Source organism: Hibiscus syriacus, unplaced genomic scaffold (assembly GCF_006381635.1).
Source record: "Hibiscus syriacus cultivar Baekdansim isolate YM2019G1 unplaced genomic scaffold, ASM638163v2 tig00000778_pilon, whole genome shotgun sequence".
Classification (NCBI taxonomy): Eukaryota; Viridiplantae; Streptophyta; class Magnoliopsida; order Malvales; family Malvaceae; genus Hibiscus; species Hibiscus syriacus.
In genome coordinates this window covers 511,307-531,859 of record NW_024061825.1, presented here as the reverse complement: position 1 = coordinate 531,859, position 20,553 = coordinate 511,307, and the positions used below count along the sequence as shown (strand labels likewise).

The 20,553-nt window shown below is 35.2% G+C and overlaps 1 protein-coding gene across 1 annotated transcript; it reads right to left on the bottom strand.

Moving 5' to 3' along the window:
• Positions 1-15,125: 15,125 nt before the first annotated feature.
• On the bottom strand, positions 15,126-19,222 carry LOC120113945 (protein YIF1B-like). Its single transcript, XM_039135005.1, has 5 exons — positions 19,079-19,222; positions 17,917-18,089; positions 16,781-16,879; positions 16,553-16,704; positions 15,126-15,671 (listed from the first exon to the last, which is right to left on the bottom strand). The coding sequence occupies exons 2-5, from the start codon at positions 18,085-18,087 to the stop codon at positions 15,284-15,286; spliced, it is 810 nt and encodes a 269-aa protein (XP_038990936.1). The 5' UTR covers positions 18,088-18,089; positions 19,079-19,222; the 3' UTR covers positions 15,126-15,283.
• Between the last annotated feature and the right edge of the window lie 1,331 nt (positions 19,223-20,553).

The following is a 20,553-nucleotide window of genomic DNA, read 5'->3' as shown; positions in this document are numbered from 1 at the left end:
CCATCTTACCTGATCTGCGTTGTACCAGAAACGTGTCGGGTTCGGGAGTCGATTACGGTCAAGGAAGGATTAGCACCCTTGAACCGTTCTTTCGGTACCAATTAATTTCCAGTTGTCTTTAATTGCGAAAAATTAAAATTTAAAAATTCGATTCGAGTTGCTTACCTTTGATCGGTTGAAATTCTTCTAAAAGAAGAAACAAAAATGTTAGAAAAAAAATATTAAATGAATCGAAAAAATAATAACAAGTCAAAAGAAAGGAGAAAAAAATAAGTGAAAAATAAATAAGTCCAAGAGGATAGAAAAATATGATAGATAAAATTAAAATTAGTAAAAGGGAAAGAAATGGTAAAGTTTAAAAGTAATAAATAATAAGAAAATGAAGGAAAATACTAATAATAATAATAGCGATAAAATAAAATGAGACTTAGGGGGACCAAAAAAAATAAAAATAAATAAATAAAATGGAATTGACGGGCTAAATTGGTATTAAAATGGACTGCAAAAAAAAGAGTAAAAAGTTAGGAGCCAAATCACAAATAAAAAAAACAGTGACCAAATTAATTGAATTGCATATTCAGGGTCAAAATTACAAATGGTGACTAGATTGAAATGCGATTCAAACCATTAGGGACGGCGGAGAGAATTTAACAATCCCATAATTGCACAATGGCCCCTCGTAAAACGGCGCCGTTTCATCTGGTGCCAAAACGGCACCGTTTTGGTTCTAGCACTTAAATCCAAACGAGGCCCACTTCCTTTACTCTCTTCATTTTCTTCTTCATTCCAGAAAGAAAAGAAAAAGGGAGAGTTCAGAACTCTCTCCCCCTCCCTCGTCGGAGAGAGGAAAAGGTGGCGAAGCCGCGACTACAAGCGGCGGCGTACGGAGGCGCCGGTGACCGGAACTAACCCAAACACAACTGATAGCCTCCTCTCGACCCCCCGATGTAGAATCTGGCCTCGAAACAGTGAAAACGACGCTAGATCGGAGTAGATCTAGCCTTGAAGGCCTCGATCCTTACCCTTTGGGGCGAGAAATCGTCGCCTTCCTGGTGGTTCTTCGATTTGCTTTGCTTTGCTTTGCCTCAGTTCTTTTACTTGCTTAGATTTTCTGCTGGGGCTTCGGCCTTTGAGTTTATATATTTGATATTTGCTTTGTTTTCTGTCCGATGTTGGGTACTGTTGATATCTCTCTGTAGTTGTGGGTTCTCGGTTCGTAGTGTGATGGTTGATGTTTACTGTGTTCGTCGTGGGTCTTGATCCTCGGTTTTTTGTGGGACTTGATTTTGGTTTGCTTGTGGTTTGGTACTGGTTCGATCCCTGATGGGTTCTGTGTGTGCTGTTGATGATGTATTTTGGACCTCCCCCCCGTCGTGGGTTCTGTCCATTTGGTATTTATAGGCCTTCATCGGCCGTTTTCCTGTTCCGAAATACGGGGCTGGTGGCCGTTGTGGGTTGACCGGCTAAAACGGGATGGGTCAGTCCCGATTTAGCCGGGGCTGGTTGCTTCGTGACCGGATTTTGGCCGGTTTTCTCGCCTGGCTGTGCGTGACTTGTTCCTCCCTCGTGCGGCGCAATGCTTGACCGAGTAAACCCTAACTTGTAGGGTTTGGGCTGGTTCAGGCCCCAAACATATTGGACCCGAACAGTGAACTTCTCATAGACCCAATCTTTGGACCTGGACCATAAACAGAATAAATGAAATTAAATGAATAAAGTGAATAAAATGAAAAGAAATAATACTAATAATAATATAGACTATATAATATATATATCCCAAAAAATATTTTTTAAACTATATATTATATTTAAAAATGTTTTCAAAACTATATACCATATAGTTTTCAAAAATGATTTTAAAAATATTATATGAGTTTTCCAAAATATTTTTAAAACTATATATTATATAAAATTTTTCAAAAATGTTTTTATTTTAAACTATACATTATATTTTCAAAATGATTTCAAAAATATATGTTATATAATTTTCAAAATGTTTTTAAAACTTATATATTGTATATAAGTTTTTAGAAACGTTTTTAAAAAAAACTATATTATATATATATTTTCAGAAACCATTTTTTGTAAACTATATGTTATATTTTTCAAAAACACTTTCAAAAATTATACTATATTATCGTATATATGCCTATAATAAATAAAAATAAAAAACTCAAATTCGGGTGAAAATGAGTGTCTACAGCTGCCCCTCTTTGTCCTTTTTCGTGGAACGAAGAATAGGACAAAGATAAAAAGACACAAATTTTCGCTCGGTAGAGTTGAAGAATAACTCCCTGTCGAATTGGATTGCAGATGGCTCCTTCGTCGTGAAGTCGAGTCCACCTTGAAATGATATAGAATTGAAGCTGCAGTTCGAGATTTGAATCGGAATGTGGCTTCTCGTTGTAGTGCGCCTCGGTCTTTTCCTCGATTTAAAGACTCTGGTTGGAAATTCGACTGGAAAGTAGTTCATTGACTTTATCATGTGGTTGATAGGCCCTCGAGCTGAATGAAACCGAACCCGAAAGGTCTTCGCTGACAGATAGCTTTCCTCGACTTAAGCTATGCTGCAAATGATGTGCTTTGGAGCTGAGCCTAGTCGAACTCAAAGGTCTTTGGTTGGCATATACTCCTTCTTTGAGTTGGATATCCCTCGTCGTGAAGTTGAAATCCAATCTAGAGATTGATGTTGCTTGTGTGCACGATTCCCTTCGTCATGAAGTTGAAACCGCGGGTGACCCTTCGTCGTTAAGCTGAGCAAAGAAATTGGATATCCTTCGTCGTGAAGTTGAAATCCAAGTAAGTTGTATTGTTTCAAGTCCAACATCCTCCGTCGTGAAGTTGAAATTGGCTTTGGAACTGGGAAATTGTTTGTTGACAACCAGTCGTCCCTTCGTCGTGAAGTTGAACTTGCGTTGTCTCGAGTCCAATATCCTTCGTTGTGAAGTTGAAATTGGCTCTGAAATTGAGAAATTGTTTGTTGACAACCAGCGGTCCCTTCGTCGTGAAGTTGAACTTGCGTTGTCTGGAGTCCAATATCCTTCGTTGTGAAGTTGAAATTGGTTCTGAAATTGAGAAATTATTTGTTGACAACCAGCGGTCCCTTCGTCGTGAAGTTGAACTTGCGTTGTCTCGAGTCCAATATCCTTCGTTGTGAAGTTGAAATTGGCTCTGAAATTGAGAAATTTTTTGTTGACAACCAGCGGTCCCTTCGTCGTGAAGTTGAACTTGCGTTGTCTGGAGTCCAATATCCTTCGTTGTGAAGTTGAAATTGGCTCTGAAATTGAGAAATTGTTTGTTGACAACCAGCGGTCCCTTCGTCGTGAAGTTGAACTTGCGTTGTCTCGAGTCCAATATCCTTCGTTGTGAAGTTGAAATTGGCTCTGAAATTGAGAAATTGTTTGTTGACAACCAGCGGTCCCTTCGTCGTGAAGTTGAACTTACGTTGTCTGGAGTCCAATATCCTTCGTTGTGAAGTTGAAATTGGCTCTGAAATTGAGAAGTTGTTTATTGACAACCAGCGGTCCCTTCGTCGTGAAGTTGAACTTACGTTGTCTGGAGTCCAATATCCTTCGTTGTGAAGTCGAAATTGGCTCTGAAATTGAGAAGTTGTTTGTTGACAACCAGCGGTCCCTTCGTCGTGAAGTTGAACTTACGTTGTCTGGAGTCCAATATCCTTCGTTGTGAAGTTGAAATTGGCTCTGAAATTGAGAATTTGTAATTTACTCTCGAGCAAATTGTGAGTTCGAGAGAAAATTTTCAATCTGTCGAGTTGGTCGAAGTGTAGCTTCTTGCTGCCGAGCTAAGCAACCACCATCGTTCTTTAAAGGCGCTTACGAATCAAGTATCCTTGACTCTAAAAGCTGCAAAAATCATGTATGCCAAAATGAGGAATGTGATGCACCTAATTATGTCTAAGATGCATGCAACATGAATGAATTATGTGTTATCTCTTCGTGCTTTATCTGCCAATCTGGTCCATGGAATCGATCGTGCCCCATTTGCTTCTCGAGCTTGGGCTTTACAGACATTTCATATATGAGATTGTTCTGTTTGAAAATGTTTTTCTCATTTTTCTTGTTTCAGGAGAGAAAACGATAAAAATGCTGTAAAATATTATTCGCAATTGAATCAAATTATAAACGTGAGTTCAAAGAATATCAAAGGAATCAATAGCTCTTTTAACGTTTTCAGAGTTACAGCTCTTTGATCAGTGTTCAAATGGATGGGTTGGCTTTAGCTTGGCCTCCTTTCTAAGGTTTTGGTAAAAAAAATGTCATTTTTTTTTAAATATCGCAACATGCTTTGGCACTTCAATTGGGTGCGGACAAAATGACACAACTAGCATGATCACTTACTAGACCTTTTATTTCAGTCCTCTGAAATCTTATATTTGTTCAAGCTTTGTAGGCTCCTCTAACAAAGGCAGTGCAAAAACATCGGTCTAAAAATGAAATTCTTGAGTGCTTGTGTGTAGTTGACTATAACAGGTGTTCCTTAACTCCCTTCGTCCATTTTACCGAAAATTTCTTGCTTAGATAAATTTGATTTAATTTGGCGTTATCTGACTAGCTGAATCCATAAAGCTGGGGTGTTTAACCAATTGCTTTAGAGGGACAGCTTAATATTATAATCACAGTTATCAAGTTAACTGAAGGGTTCATCTCATCACAGAGTCTTCAGCCTGACAAGAGCAATGGAGCAAACACCGAATTGCCAAGTGTCCGAGCAATGTCATGGTTTGAACGTAATCTACTCATAAGGCCAGGGCTTTCAAGTTTCCTCTATAACCAATTGCCTTAGTGGAATAGCTCAGTTTTACGGATTTAATTTCCTAAGATTGTCAAGAAGAACCTGTTATAGCCTAGGTTTTTTTGAAAGTCAAGGAATCTCATCTTTAGAGTTCAATTTTCAAGCAACTGACCTAAACTGGATTCACCTACTCGACTCTTTCATTTGTAAAGATCATCATCGTCATTGAACGTCTTAAATAAAAAACATAGTATATGCAAATGATGCCCCATGTTGTCCGTACCTTATGAAAGGAAAAGGGTATATTGGTTAATTACAAGAGCAGGGTATGGTGTTTGAGGGTATATTCTAGATAAGGTCAAAGTCCTTTTTAAAAAAAAAAATCATGTTACTTTGTCAAAGATCCGTAACTTTGAACCATTAACAGAGTTTCTTAATTCAAATGATATTCAAAGAATTGCAAGTTTGCAAATGTGATTTATTGCTCGCCATCATTAAAGCAACATAAATTTATTTAAAAGTCCTTGCAAAAACTTGAGAAAAGAATGAAAAAACAAATCCAAACAGAATGGCTCAAAATGATGAAATGATATGCCTCACTTGGATGCCCCTAAGTTGTTGAAGTCGATCCGATTCTTGTTACGTATTTTCTGTATGATTCTCTTGATGGTGGAGTAATTCTCGATAGCGCACCCTGGGACCCCGCTATGATTTTCGCAATGAGCGTTCTCATCATACTACCTGGGGTACAGGGCTTCATGGATTTCTCTGGATATGGTGACACCACATGTGCGTCGAACAAATGTTGGTAAAGCTCCTTATATGTCATAGGGTCGAAGTGTTCTCATTTTTTGATGAATCATGTGAAGATAGTTAATGTGAATATAAAGAAATGAACAAAATGCAAAATGTTTAAATGCATGAAGCATGAAATGTCCGAGGCATTGATCCGAAAAATGTGCCTATTATTCTGAATAATCCTTATTGGGGACAAAAATGTTACGTCTGAAGAGACAAAAACTTTTTGATGGTATAGATCCCACACAGCCTCTGGCAAGTTGATTCGTCTTCCGCTTCTTCACCGGTTGAATATCCTGTCAAACCGTTCCAGCTCCTTTGGCTAAACTTGTGCGGGCGACGAGTTGCTTGCCCCAAAAAAGATCTCGAATGACTGCATCTTCGGCCTTCACTCTATGCCGAGCTCGTTCCAAACGAAAGTGTCTTTGGAGCCTTCCCTCCGAAGTTTGTCGACTTGTTTTTGGAATTCATCAATAATGGTCTGCAGCTTAGCTGGGGTTCCGCCACTTGTTATCGTAGTTTTCAAAAGGAGTTTCTGGGCCAGCAACATTTTTCTCGTCTTGCCCCTGCAACCTTTGCCTCTGAGTATTCTTTGACCACGGCTGGACTTCTGAGCTTTTTATCTCTTTGTATTATAACCCCTTTGTCCATTAATACAAATTATTCATGTTTACCAAACACATTTTTGGTGGATCAACACCTCGTTTTAATGATGTGAATGATAAAAAAAATGCAAAAGAACAAAAATGAAAGGAGAAAAAAAAGTTAGTGAGATAAGGATAATAATAAAAAAAAGATGAAAATGAAAAGTCCTACCCCACATGATATCTACCCGAACATGCTTAGTATTCCGACCCAGACATGATCTCTATCCCGCATGCTAATTTCAAACAAATCCTAACCGCATATTTGTCTAGTTCGCATGCTTTGAACAGAAAGTAAAGAAGGAAATAATTCCGGCATCCTAGGGTTTGAAATGAGGTTTTGGGGTGGGCTCTAATTCCCTGTACTCTCCCGGTTTAGGTTCTAAAAAAAATGTACTCGAGTTCTCCTTGCTGGTGCCCCCTTGGGCTTACCAGACCCTTAGTCCTAGGCCCATCACAGGCTTGTGTGAACTAAGTTAAACTCGAGAGGACACATTCCCTTATGCCCGCACGGTGAATAAATCCACACGAAGACATAAGGTATATGAATCCCGAAGGCTACTTGCTAGGCCCGCACGGTGAATAAATTCACACGAAGGCGTCACTTTCACCCCCACTTAAATAGGGTTTGAAACTCGGGTATAGAGCCTGAGATGAAAACTTTGAAAAATCTGAAATCGTTAAAAAAATGTTAGTACAACTATTTATTTGAAAAATAATCAAAGGTAAATAACTGGAATCGAATAAATAAATTTAAATTTACCATTTTCGCATAAAAAGACAACCGAAAATTAATTTCGGCCTGACTCACTTACCTGTCCCCAGCGGAGTCGCCAAGCTGTCGCAACCGTCTTTCGGTTGTGCCTCGGCATGGGCTTCGACTTGAAATAATTGGGTTGGAGCCGCCACCGACCACTTTAAAACGAATTTAGGTGGGTCGGACACCATCTTACCTGATCTGCGTTGTACCAGAAACGTGTCGGGTTCGGGAGTCGATTACGGTCAAGGAAGGATTAACACCCTTGAACCGTCCTTTCGGTACCAATTAATTTCCAGTTGTCTTAATTGCGAAAAATTAAAATTTAAAAATTCGATTCGAGTTGCTTACCTTTGATCGGTTGAAATTCTTCTAAAAGAAGAAACAAAAATGTTAGAAAAAAATATTAAATGAATCGAAAAAATAATAACAAGTCAAAAGAAAGGGGAAAAAAATAAGTGAAAAATAAATAAGTCCAAGAGGATAGAAAAATATGATAGATAAAATTAAAATTAGTAGAAGGGAAAGAAATGGTAAAGTTTAAAAGTAATAAATAATAAGAAAATGAAGGAAAATACTAATAATAATAGCGATAAAATAAAATGAGACTTAGGGGGACCAAAAAAATAAAAATAAAAATAAAAAAAATGGAATTGACGGGCTAAATTGGTATTAAAATGGACTGCAAAAAAAAGAGTAAAAAGTTAGGAGCCAAATCACAAATAAAAAAAACAGTGACCAAATTAATTGAATTGCAAATTCAGGGTCAAAATTACAAATGGTGACTAGATTGAAATGCGATTCAAACCATTAGGGATGGCGGAGAGAATTTAACAATCCCATAATTGCACAATGGCCCCTCGTAAAACGGCGCCGTTTCATCTGGTGCCAAAACGGCACCGTTTTGGTTCTAGCACTTAAATCCAAACGAGGCCCACTTCCTTTACTCTCTTCATTTTCTTCTTCATTCTAGAAAGAAAAGAAAAAAGGGAGAGTTCAGAACTCTCTCCCCCTCCCTCGTCGGAGAGAGGAAAAGGTGGCGGAGCCGCGACTACAAGCGGCGGCGTACGGAGGTGCCGGTGACCGGAACTAACCCAAACACAACTGATAGCCTCCTCTCGACCCCCCGATGTAGAATCTGGCCTCGAAACAGTGAAAACGACGCTAGATCGGAGTAGATCTAGCCTTGAAGGCCTCGATCCTTACCCTTTGGGGCGAGAAATCGTTGCCTTCCTGGTGGTTCTTCGATTTGCTTTGCTTTGCTTTGCCTCAGTTCTTTTACTTGCTTAGATTTTCTGCTGGGGCTTCGGCCTTTGAGTTTATATATTTGATATTTGCTTTGTTTTCTGTCCGATGTTGGGTACTGTTGATATCTCTCTGTAGTTGTGGGTTCTCGGTTCGTAGTGTGATGGTTGATGTTTACTGTGTTCGTCGTGGGTCTTGATCCTCGGTTTTTGTGGGACTTGATTTTGGTTTGCTTGTGGTTTGGTACTGGTTCGATCCCTGATGGGTTCTGTGTGTGCTGTTGATGATGTATTTTGGACCTCCCCCCCCGTCGTGGGTTCTGTCCATTTGGTATTTATAGGCCTTCATCGGCCGTTTTCCTGTTCCGAAATACGGGGCTGGTGGCCGTTGTGGGTTGACCGGCTAAAACGGGATGGGTCAGTCCCGATTTAGCCGGGGCTGGTTGCTTCGTGACCGGATTTTGGCCGGTTTTCTCGCCTGGCTGTGCGTGACTTGTTCCTCCCTCGTGCGGCGCAATGCTTGACCGAGTAAACCCTAACTTGTAGGGTTTGGGCTGGTTCGGGCCCCAAACATATTGGACCCGAACAGTGGACTTCTCATAGACCCAATCTTTGGACCTGGACCATAAACAGAATAAATGAAATTAAATGAATAAAGTGAATAAAATGAAAAGAAATAATACTAATAATAATATAGACTATATAATATATATATCCCAAAAAATATTTTTTAAACTATATATTATATTTAAAAATGTTTTCAAAACTATATACCATATAGTTTTCAAAAATGATTTTAAAAATATTATATGAGTTTTCCAAAATATTTTTAAAACTATATATTATATAAAATTTTCAAAAATGTTTTTATTTTAAACTATACATTATATTTTCAAAATGATTTCAAAAATATATGTTATATAATTTTCAAAATGTTTTTAAAACTTATATATTGTATATAAGTTTTTAGAAACGTTTTTTAAAAAAACTATATTATATATATATTTTCAGAAACCATTTTTTGTAAACTATATGTTATATTTTTCAAAAACACTTTCAAAAATTATACTATATTATCGTATATATGCCTATAATAAATAAAAATAAAAAACTCAAATTCGGGTGAAAATGAGTGTCTACAATTAACATGATAGAATAGAACTCCATTTATAAAGTAAATGATAGCATAGCAATAGCATACATAACTTGTACATGTATGTGTATACATAGGACAACTGGGATAAAACAATTGTAGCACATTAACTATTGTTCACTTATTGCATATTCCGATCTATGGCATAGCTTAGCTTGCTATGCAAGTTAGTTATATGTATTTTTATATTTTATTCTTCATATTTATGGTTTGTTGAATGATTTTTATATTTAATGTGTATACATTAACTTGTACATGTATGTATTTTTATATTTATGGTTTGTTGAATGATTAATGTCGCAACCGTCTTTCGGTTGTGCCCCGGCATGGGCTTCGACTTGAAATAATTGGGTTGGAGTCGCCACCGACCACTTTAAAACGAATTTAGGTGGGTCGGACACCATCTTACCTGATCTGCGTTGTACCAGAAACGTGTCGGGTTCGGGAGTCGATTACGGTCAAGGAAGGATTAGCACCCTTGAACCGTTCTTTCGGTACCAATTAATTTCCAGTTGTCTTTAATTGCGAAAAATTAAAATTTAAAAATTCGATTCGAGTTGCTTACCTTTGATCGGTTGAAATTCTTCTAAAAGAAGAAACAAAAATGTTAGAAAAAAAAATATTAAATGAATCGAAAAAATAATAACAAGTCAAAAGAAAGGAGAAAAAAATAAGTGAAAAATAAATAAGTCCAAGAGGACTAACAGTGCATACAAGTTATGGACGAAAGGACCGGAACGGTGCATTTAGTAGGTTCCCACTATATTTCTTCTGCTTGCCATTCAAAGGCCAGGTTTATTATGATTTTGATCATGCTAGCTACGTTACTGCACTTTTTTTTCGAGTTGCTAGTACAACCGTAGACGACTAACAGTGAATTCAAGATAAAAAGAAATTAAATATAAAATCGAAATCGAGATATCCATCTCGATATGGTTTGTTGAATGATTAACATGATAGAATAGAACTCCATTTATAAAGTAAATGATAGCATAGCAATAGCATACATAACTTGTACATGTATGTGTATACATAGGACAACTGGGATAAAACAATTGTAGCACATTAACTATTGTTCACTTATTGCATATTCCGATCTACGGCATAGCTTAGCTTGCTATGCAAGTTAGTTATATGTATTTTTATATTTTATTCTTCATATTTTTCGGTGAAAATGAGGCTACAGTTGAGTTGGAGGGTGGAGTCAAGCTCAAGCTTGAGTCGGAATATAGATCCAACTACTCGCGCTTATTCGATTATGTTTACTTATTGAAAAGTAAACTCGAATTCATGTTCAACTTTAAGTTTGAATATTTATGCTTGAGTTTGAGTTCGAATCGATTATTTTGATTAAAAGTAGAATGCTTGATTAGGAGCTTGAACAACTCGAATGAAGTATTAAGATACTTGAACTCGATTCACTTAATAGTTCGAGCTTCATGGATTCGGATAAAACATATTAAGTTGTTTATGTATAAAAGAGTGATAAATAGAAAATTTTAATGTGTATATATTGAAAAAAAGGTAAAATACACAATTTCTTGCTGAATTTTACTATCTTTCCTAATTTACTAATTGTATTTTTAATTTTTTCTAATTTACTCTGAAATTACGGATTGTTCTTGTTTTGATCCCTCTGAATTGTTTTTTTTTATTTTTATATGATGTGACATTTTTATTATTTTTAATATAAAAATAATTTAAAATATAAAATAAAATAGAATGTGGCCATTCGATCCCGAATTTCATGGGTTGATTCGCATCGATTCCATGAGTTTGAATTTGATGGTTGTTTCATCGAAAAATATCCCAAAACTTGTGAATCGAGATTGAAATGTTGTAGCTTCCTCACTTTCGATTTCCAATTCGTGAATTTCGGAGCAAAGTTCTAATAAATGAAGTTTCAATTTGAGATCGAACGGTCGTCATCTACGGCAGGTTGTATCCAATCACCTTCTATTTTTATTTTATATTTTAAATTATTTTATATTAAATAATAAAAAAATCACATCATACAAAAATAATTTAGAGCGATCAAAATAGGAACAATAAGAAAGTTTAGTGAGTAAATTAGAAAATTAAAGTTAGTAAAATAAGAGAGAGAATAAAGTTTAGTGAGTAACAATGTAATTTACCCGTTAAAAAAATAATAACTGTGCGCAAAATGAATTTGGTTAATCATTTATATATACGAAAGAGTTTGGATAAAATTCAAATCAATATATTAGATTGGGTTATAGCTTGGGCAGAGGGGATGTCTAAGTTACGACTGTGATATATTATTAAGAAAATGTGATATCGGAAATATTAATAATTTTTTAATATTTTCAGTAAAGTTTTACTTAAAATATTATTTCTTCTATTGAAAATGTTAATATTGGGTCGTTACCTAAAAAAAAAATTTCTACCAGAAATTAGATGTCGAAATTAACATTTCCGTTAATAACAATTAACTTGTAACATAACCGTTAACAACGGTTAACCGTTAGCAATTAATCGTTTCTTAATGGTTAGGTTACAGTTAGAAAAATCTTTTAACCGTCCATGAGCAACCTTGCTTATAGTATAGATCTTGTTTATATTCCATCCGTACAAGATTATACTTTTTATGTCACACACCTAATCCGTACAAGTTTATACTTCTTATGTTAGCTTTTGACTAAAAGTATTAATTCATATTCAAGACGGAGTCAATATTAGATATTAGCAGGGTCAAAATATTAATTTTTTTAAGGAAAATATAATGACTTATTAGATATTTATATTTAAAATTCATAAGACAATATCTAATTTATCTAATATTTAAACTTATAATGACCTAAATTAGACTTAAAAATTGAAAACATTGGAATACCATTCTTTTAGACCAAAAAATTTTAAAAATTTTGTCAAAATTTTTAAAATTTCAAGTAAATCGGTATGAATTTATCTTCATTTCAAATTTTCAAAAGTTTTTAATTTGTCAATTCACAAATACAGGTAGATCAAATTTTAGTTTCCTCAAATGTAATTTTAACTTTATTTAAAAATACTATAAAAAACTGAAAAATACCTCACAATAAATTTTCTAAATTATAGTACGAACCAAACGATCTCGGTGATAAAAGAATTATTGTTTTTTTTAAATCCTAAATTCAAACACCAAAAATATTATAGGTGTGAACGAATAATATCAAATAATTAAAAATTATATTTAAACAATTATTATCTTATAATTCTCGTATTTATTCATCATCCGCCACCAACCACCCCTCCTTCTAATTTCATGTGAAGCATTATGAGAAGAAGACGTCTTTCTTTATATGGAATTTGTAAGTCACAACTCCTTCAATAATACATTCTCTTTTAGAGCATCATCTAAAAGGACCGTCACTTCTATATAGAGATGTAAAATTTTAATTTTTTTTATAGAGTTGTTTATATTATATGTAAGAAATGATCATCCAGCTCAGTTGGTAGAGCACAAGGTTCTTAACCTTGAGGTCGTGGGATCGAGTCCCATGAAGGGCATTTCATAATTTGGAGGTCTCCTACGGAAGTTGTTCTCAACCTAGTGTTGGGGGCAGCCTATTATCTTACCTCCCCCTTACCCCATTACATATGGGAACAAGGGACAACTATTTTTTTTATATTATATGTCCTCAAATTATGACACTCATTTCAAATTATTCTTTAAACTTTTAAAGATTCAAATTTCATCCCAAAATTATCACTCTATCCTAAATTAGTCCTTAAACTTTTGAACATTCCGATTTCATCCCCAAACTATAAATATCATTTTGAATTGATCCCTAAACTTTTGCATGTCAATTTTATCCCAAAATCCATCCAAATATGTAATTCATTTCAACAATAATTTAGGATTAAATTGATATGCTCAAAAAGTTTGAGGACCAATTTAGAATAAAGATCATAGTTTTGAGATGAAAATGAAATGTTAAAAGTTTGAGGACTAACTTAAAATGATAGTCATAGTCATAGTTTGAGGACCAATTTTATCCCTAAACTCTAGCATTGCATGCATAGGCAAGGCCAGTCACTAAGTTAGTTGCCCCGGGGCCGGAAGTTGTGATACAAATGCCGGGACGGCCGAAGGAGCGCCCGTAACCCTCCGCGGCGAAGATTCCTCCTTGTTCGTGTCGTGGAAGGATGTTTCGGATTAACTTGGATCGGGTTAAAGCCTGGTGGATCTCCACTGAAGCTCCACCAGGGTAAGCAAACACGTGTTTGACCCCTTCACGCTCGAGGGCTTTCACGAGGATATCGGCGCCCTTTTGAGGCTCGTCGGAGGAATAATGGGAAAATAATCACGGAGAGGGGATGTAGTTGGGGTGACGGCAGCGGTGGTGGTGGAGTTTGACTGTAAAAGAGAGTTGGAATTGATGATAGAACGAGAAGACGTTAGCTTTCGAGGGATTGTTGAAAAGGGAATGATGGATTTGGAAATGGGCGTTGAAGATTTGAAGGGAGAAGTTAAAGGAGGAGAAGGGCTGAGCAATGTGGTGGTTGCGGTGGCCGACGCCATTGCCGATGAGAGAATTTGTCGAGGCTTTTCGTTAGTGTATGTTGTGGGAAAGTCGAAAGGAAAGGGTGACCAAGAATGCCTTTTTATAGGCTCCACGATGCATGGCTACATCATGCTTTGTAAATGTAAACACGTAATCTAAATTAACATATGTTAAAACCCAATTAATTAATTAACAGCCTAAACTTATTTCGAACTAAATTAACTAAAAATCATCCACAAATATTACTTCAAATGATAAGTAATTTGATATTACATAAAGTAAATTTTGAGCCTTTTATGCAAAAAAAAAACAAAATGATTAGTTCAAAAAATAAATAATTTGATATTACTCAAGTAATTTCCGATTCCTTTATGCTAAAAGTCTCTAAGAGATTCAAGGGAGCTAAAACTAAATATTAGCATGACCAATAATAATTTACTATTAAATTTTTTATAAAAAAATAACTTATTAGGTGACTCAAAATTCAGAAAACAATATTTAATTTATTTAATATTTAAATTTACAATGACCTAAATTGTTATTAGATCAAAAAATTTGAGAACATTAGATAATAAAATCAAACATATCAACGATATAAGGAACCAAACACACATAATTTTTGAACCGATGATCAAAATTAATCAAATTGAAAATAAAAAGGACTATTCGTACCCAATATGTTATTATAAACAATCATATCATCTAGGGCTGAGCAACGAAATCGAGAAAAACGAAAAATCGACACGAACCGAGTAAAACGGTTCGGTTCGACTCGGTTTGGCATTATACAGTTCGGTTTTCGGTTCGGTTAAGTCTAAATTATTTTGATTTGGTTCGGTTTGGGTTTTCCATATGGAACTCATTTGTTCCATATTGAACCAAATAGACAATTTTTTTAAAAAAAAATTATAGTTTCAAGTGATTTTTTCATTGAAAAACCGAAAAACCAAACTGAACCGAACTGAAAAACCCGAACTGAACCGAAAAAACCAATTTCGGTTTTTTCGATTTTTTAACCATTCGATTTCGGTTTCGGTTTAAATTTTGAAAATTTGTTTATTTCTGTTCGGTTCAATTTTTGGTAAAAAACCGAACCGAACCGAATACACCCCTAAATTATCATCAACTGAAATGATACAAAATTCAGTGACGAAAACATAATTTTTTTAAAGTTGAATGACGAAAACATATGATAAGCTGGCAGTAAATTTTAAGCTTTTTCATCAATTAAACTCCATTGAAATTCTAATTTTTTATCTGAAACACAGAAATAGTTAAAACAAAACTAATTTTAGATTTCTCAATGAACATGGACATTGGCTTTTATGAATTAGAGAGACAAAAGAATCTAAACAGAGAGAAGGGATTCCCTATGGTAAAAATGGCCTAAAATCACAGTCAAAAGGCACACAGTTTAGACAAGGGTTTTAGAAGAGCCAGTTGACACTGATGTTGCCCAGCCATGTGAAAAGCGGGAACTGAGCCAGGGCGATAAACAGCAAGAGGTAGTGATGCTTGCTAGAATCATAACTTCTAACCTCGGCGAAGAGGACTCTCTTCATCGTCTTCACCAAGAAGACTCCCATGCATAAGCACGTCCATGGCATCAGAAAGTAGTACGAGTATCTCCATATGATCCTTCCAAGAATGGCCAGACACATTCCCGTGAATGTGTATCCGGCGTATGCCATAAAGTCGAGTAAAGGTGCCTCACCGCTGCCTAATGAAAGCAGCGTTACTTTCAGCAGCATGACTTGCAGAAACCAGCCGAACAATCCCTTGGCAAACAGCCAGTTGAGTGCTTCAGGGCTGAACCTGGTGGAAAAGAAGAGAATACAAATCATTCGAGGGAAAGAGAAAAGGAAAAAGACTAGCCAAGCAAGCACCATATACGAAGAAAACAAAAAGGGGTCGTCGAAACCAAGTTCATCACATTATGAATCACAACACTAACTACAGGAATAAACAGCATAACCGTTGAAGCCTATGTTACTGCAGGTAGCAATTACAAAAGATAAAATTAAGAAAAATGTTAACTGATGATTGGCGTACAAGAATAATGACGACTGTTGCATTTTCCTTCGTAATTTTAAGGCTATCTAAGGATTCATTCTATGGTGTCTGAATGCAGAAATCCTTAACTTGCCTTCATGTCAAAGGAGTTTTCCATTATAGAATAAAAAAAATGTTAGCTTCCATACACATGGGTTTAACTATTGGCTACACAATAGGAAAGCCTCTCTGGTTAGCACAGTATTTGGCCAAACAGGAAACAAAAAGAAATAAAGCCCCTTAAAGTTTGCCAAGGTATTGTTAGTAAGTGATTGGAGGTACTATAATCAAAGATTGCAACAAATAAGAAAAAACTGTCCGGAATAAGGTTTATGGATTAAAACCTATGTTACTCTGATTCAGGTGAAAGTGTCATATAGTATGTGTCTGACACAGATATTTTTAGTTTTTTTTCTAAATTTTTACATATATATATATATAGATGGTCCCTGAAGGGTCATGTCTCCATAACCATATCCGCATGTGTCACACACATTCATGTTGGACATGGAAACTTGAAGAAAAATGAAAAATTGGAGCAACAAAACAAAGATTAAAACCATTGAACTGAACACTGCAAATTTTTTTTTCGAGTGAGGGTAGAAATTGAAGAAGCTATTAGACTGAGGGAAAAAATCACTTACTTCCCTTGAAGACCCAGTGATAATCCAGCAAGAACAACGTAGGTACCAAATGCCATAAATGGGATGTATAAATCTGGTGCATTTATGTCAAAAATCGGGGGTTTGTAGGAAAGTCTGCCGCCTACTGGCTCAGTTATTCTTGTCCAATGGCCCTGATGGAAAAGTGACAGTCTGAGGTGAATTGAATAAAGAAAAAGGAAAATATCACAAATGGAAGCATATGCTTACCCTGTGCAGGAATGGCAGTAAAACAACCTTCAATTTGTTTCTCACATACTGGTCATTCACTTGAAAGTAGTATTGAGGATCAGAAAAGTATTTACTTATCTGCTCATTTCAAGATGTAAATAGTGAAAAATCACAAGGCCCAAACAAAATTCAAAATTTCAGAGAAAATTTAAGATATGCATAATGCATCCCTTCCTAATCTTACTAACATTTTAAACTGAAGGACCTTAATCACTTTTATCGTAATAGGATATATTTCAACTTTCTCTGCCATTTAAGAAAACATTTTTAAGTCTTTATTACTTAGTTAACCAATGCTTATTAAAAGCATTAACATGGCATGTACAATTGTTTCCACATAATTCGTCATAAGTAATAACTTCTGAGGGTTATTCCTCGGATGGATCAATGCTCCATAGTTAGGATTTGGGATTGTGCCAAAAAATGAACAGAGTAAAAAGAACTGAAGAAATTTAACTGAGACATAATGTTAGTTTGCTTCAATCTTTGACAGTACTTAGATCAATTTCAGCTCGGGTAATAGTAAGAAACATTTGGTATGATTGGTGTTTAGTGTTTACTGAAAATCCTAAATAACTAATCCTCAAACCAAATTGAATTTGGTTTTGATTACTTCAATACTTGCATAATATTCTCCCTTGAATTCAAGTAGATTAAAAAAAACAAAAAATTGAAAATCCTTTTAAATATAAAAACAAGGTAATTCAATTGAACCATGAAACTTAGAAGTTCAAGAAATTTTCTTTGGTTTCAATTTTCCATTTAAAAAGCAGATATCTTCTTTTGTTTTTTTAAAGTTCATTGAAAACTTAACAGAGACAAATCAAGGGCACCCATAAAAGTAATCACAGCCTCACAACAGACAGATATGTTATTCATGGTCAGTGTGAGACAGATACCAATATGTTCAATTCTTTTCAAGGTTTCAACATATTTAGAGGGTCCTTGTAGGATGAACATATCCCCCCAAAAAAAAAAAAAAAAAAGAGGAAAAACCATGTCTAGATATGTGTATGGGAACTTCAAAAAAACACTACTATGTCTATGATGCAGTAAGTAAAAGTAAAACATTATTTAAGCAAATGTAATGACAACTGCACCAGTATGCCACTTACGTTGCTTTGCACGTACTCGGAACTTGATCCCAAAATTTTCTCTCCATATGCACCTAGACCACCTCGGATAAGACCAGAACCAGCACCATAAAATGGATTACCAAAAGGAGTTGGTTGAGGATTTGTAGGCTGCATTGGCACCCCAGGCTGGGCTCCCATGTTATTATACATTTCTAAGATCAAACAAAAGGTGACAAAATAAAGTGAGGAACTTTATTTAACAACCATATCTCATCATGATGCGAGAATAGAAAGTCATGAACTTCAAAAATTAAAAGTGACATTATATCCCACAGGTATAAACAGAAGCCAAAGTTGATACTTCTGTTTAACAATATGACATTATTATCATAATGACTATACATACATAGATGCACTCACACATAGATGTGTACTTGCATGTAAAGCATAATCTGTTCAGAAAATTAGCAATGCTCATTGAACACTGCTATTATTATATGCCAAAACGCTCTTGGGAAAATGGTAAAAGCTACAGAGACTGACATTAAATGAAATGCAGAAAATGATGAATACATCAATGGGATCTCTATTTAAAACCCAACAAGGTGGTTATTTAGCTCAAGTTCCCCCATTCTTGCAAATTTAAACCTTTCACAACATAAATCATTTATTCCATAACATTATTAATTGTTTACGAGTATAATTAAAACCTTTTAGACTATTTAACATATGAAATCTGAAGTTTCGTTATCTTGTTTTACTGTTTATGTCTATTAATCATTCTAAAAAGTGCCCAACCGCGGTAACTGCTTTCAATTGCAAATACCCTTTCTTTGCAACCTGATAATTTTACAAAGTCGAAAGATTCTCCAGACTGAAATGGAATTCCAACTTCTCTTCATGCCACATAGCCTAATCATCTCAATTACTTAAAACCCCTTTTCTTTCTTTGAAATTGGTTCAAATTAGACCTAATCCCTTAAGTAACAGCAGCAAAGAAGAGCAACACAACCAACATTTCATATCATAATATCTAATCTTTACATCCAGATTGAACAAAAGCAAACAAAAATTCCACTGATTTATAAATTTTTAACTTAGTTACCCACTTTCCGAAATGCAAAACTATCGAGAGTTATCAGATCAAGGCAAAATGCATATCTACATAAAATTATACATTTGAATCGGAAAAGAAAAGAACCTTTCGGCTAAAGATAGAGCTTTTGGTCCGATGAAGATCCCGATGATATAGATCGGAGATCCGACTAGAATCTGGTGAGGGTTCCCACGTTGAACTGCGGGCGTCAGCAGAAAACTCAGAGAAGAAGGGACGGTGAAAGACCTAGAGAAATGAATAAATGAATGAATGAGTATAAGCGAAAAATATGGGAAATCTTGTGATGCACGTGTCATCCACCTGGTACGCTTTGAGTCATGGACCAATCAAAGTCACAGTCAAGATTTCCTCAATTGCATTTTAATCTTTGTAATTTGTTAATATATAAAAAATACTTAAATTAAATTATATATTTTTATTGGGTGTCTAAATTTTTCAATTACTTCAGATGTTTAAAGTTATGGGTATTATTATTTAGATGTTTCGATCGTTACAGTGGTTAAAAATATATTATAAGTATAGTATTTATAAAATTCGACATAATGTTAAAAATAACTCCCCAATGACTTCTATTCTTCTTTTGGAGCATTTTGAGTTCACTTTTACTCATTAGGTTATCGTATATTGTTTACCGTTATATTTTATTTATAAATGTTTAAAATATATTTTGAATGTTATTCTAAATGATGTTTTTCTATAACTAATAGCTAATGTTGTCTAACTTCTTTTCACCATATCGGATATTTACTAGAGGAACAGAAATATTCTGCCCCTTTCTATGCCCCTCTTTGTGTCCCACCAGTCATATTTTTACATGTGTATTTATGCTTCTTCTTCTTCCCTAATCCACACATTGAATATAGCATAAAATGAAAGTGACAATGAAATCATCATAATCAAATGCTTGGAAATGTGTCTGGAAAGAAATTACAGGTTCTAGTCCACAAACTGAAGCTGGTGAGCACCAAAAGCCTTGATAGGAATGAAGACATGTTCCACTGATCCAACCTTCCCCTTTAGGGATGGTTAGTTCCACTTCTCGAAGTTCTTCATCCCATGATAAGCCAAATTTAGCCTTGCTTATTTCTGTTGCATCCCATGATAAAGACAATGCTTAGGAGTTTTTGGAAGAACATTCCTTGTGCAATTGCCATTGGCCCGTTCCCTTGTGTGTGTGTAGATGAGAAGGTTATTGATTTCTTGTGGACGCAGATACAAAATATGCATTCTCCCACTTTTGAATCTTGATAATTGACAGCAACAGAGATAACATGTCTATTGCTTTGTTTCAAAAACAACAGTAGAATAGATCGTTGAAGAAAGTTTTTTTCTTTTTAGAAGAAATAAACGTGTAAAAATATGATTGGTGGGACACAAAGAGGGGCATAGAAAGGGGCAGAAGATTTCTGTGTATTTTCCCGGAACTTTAAGAAGCTTCGGACTTTATAGGTCGGTTTGAAGAAACGGCTTCTTTTTCCTCTAATTAAGTCTTTGAAACTTCATTTTTAGTTCATTTAGTTTAACTTGAATTTCACTTGAATATAACACAAGGAAAATAG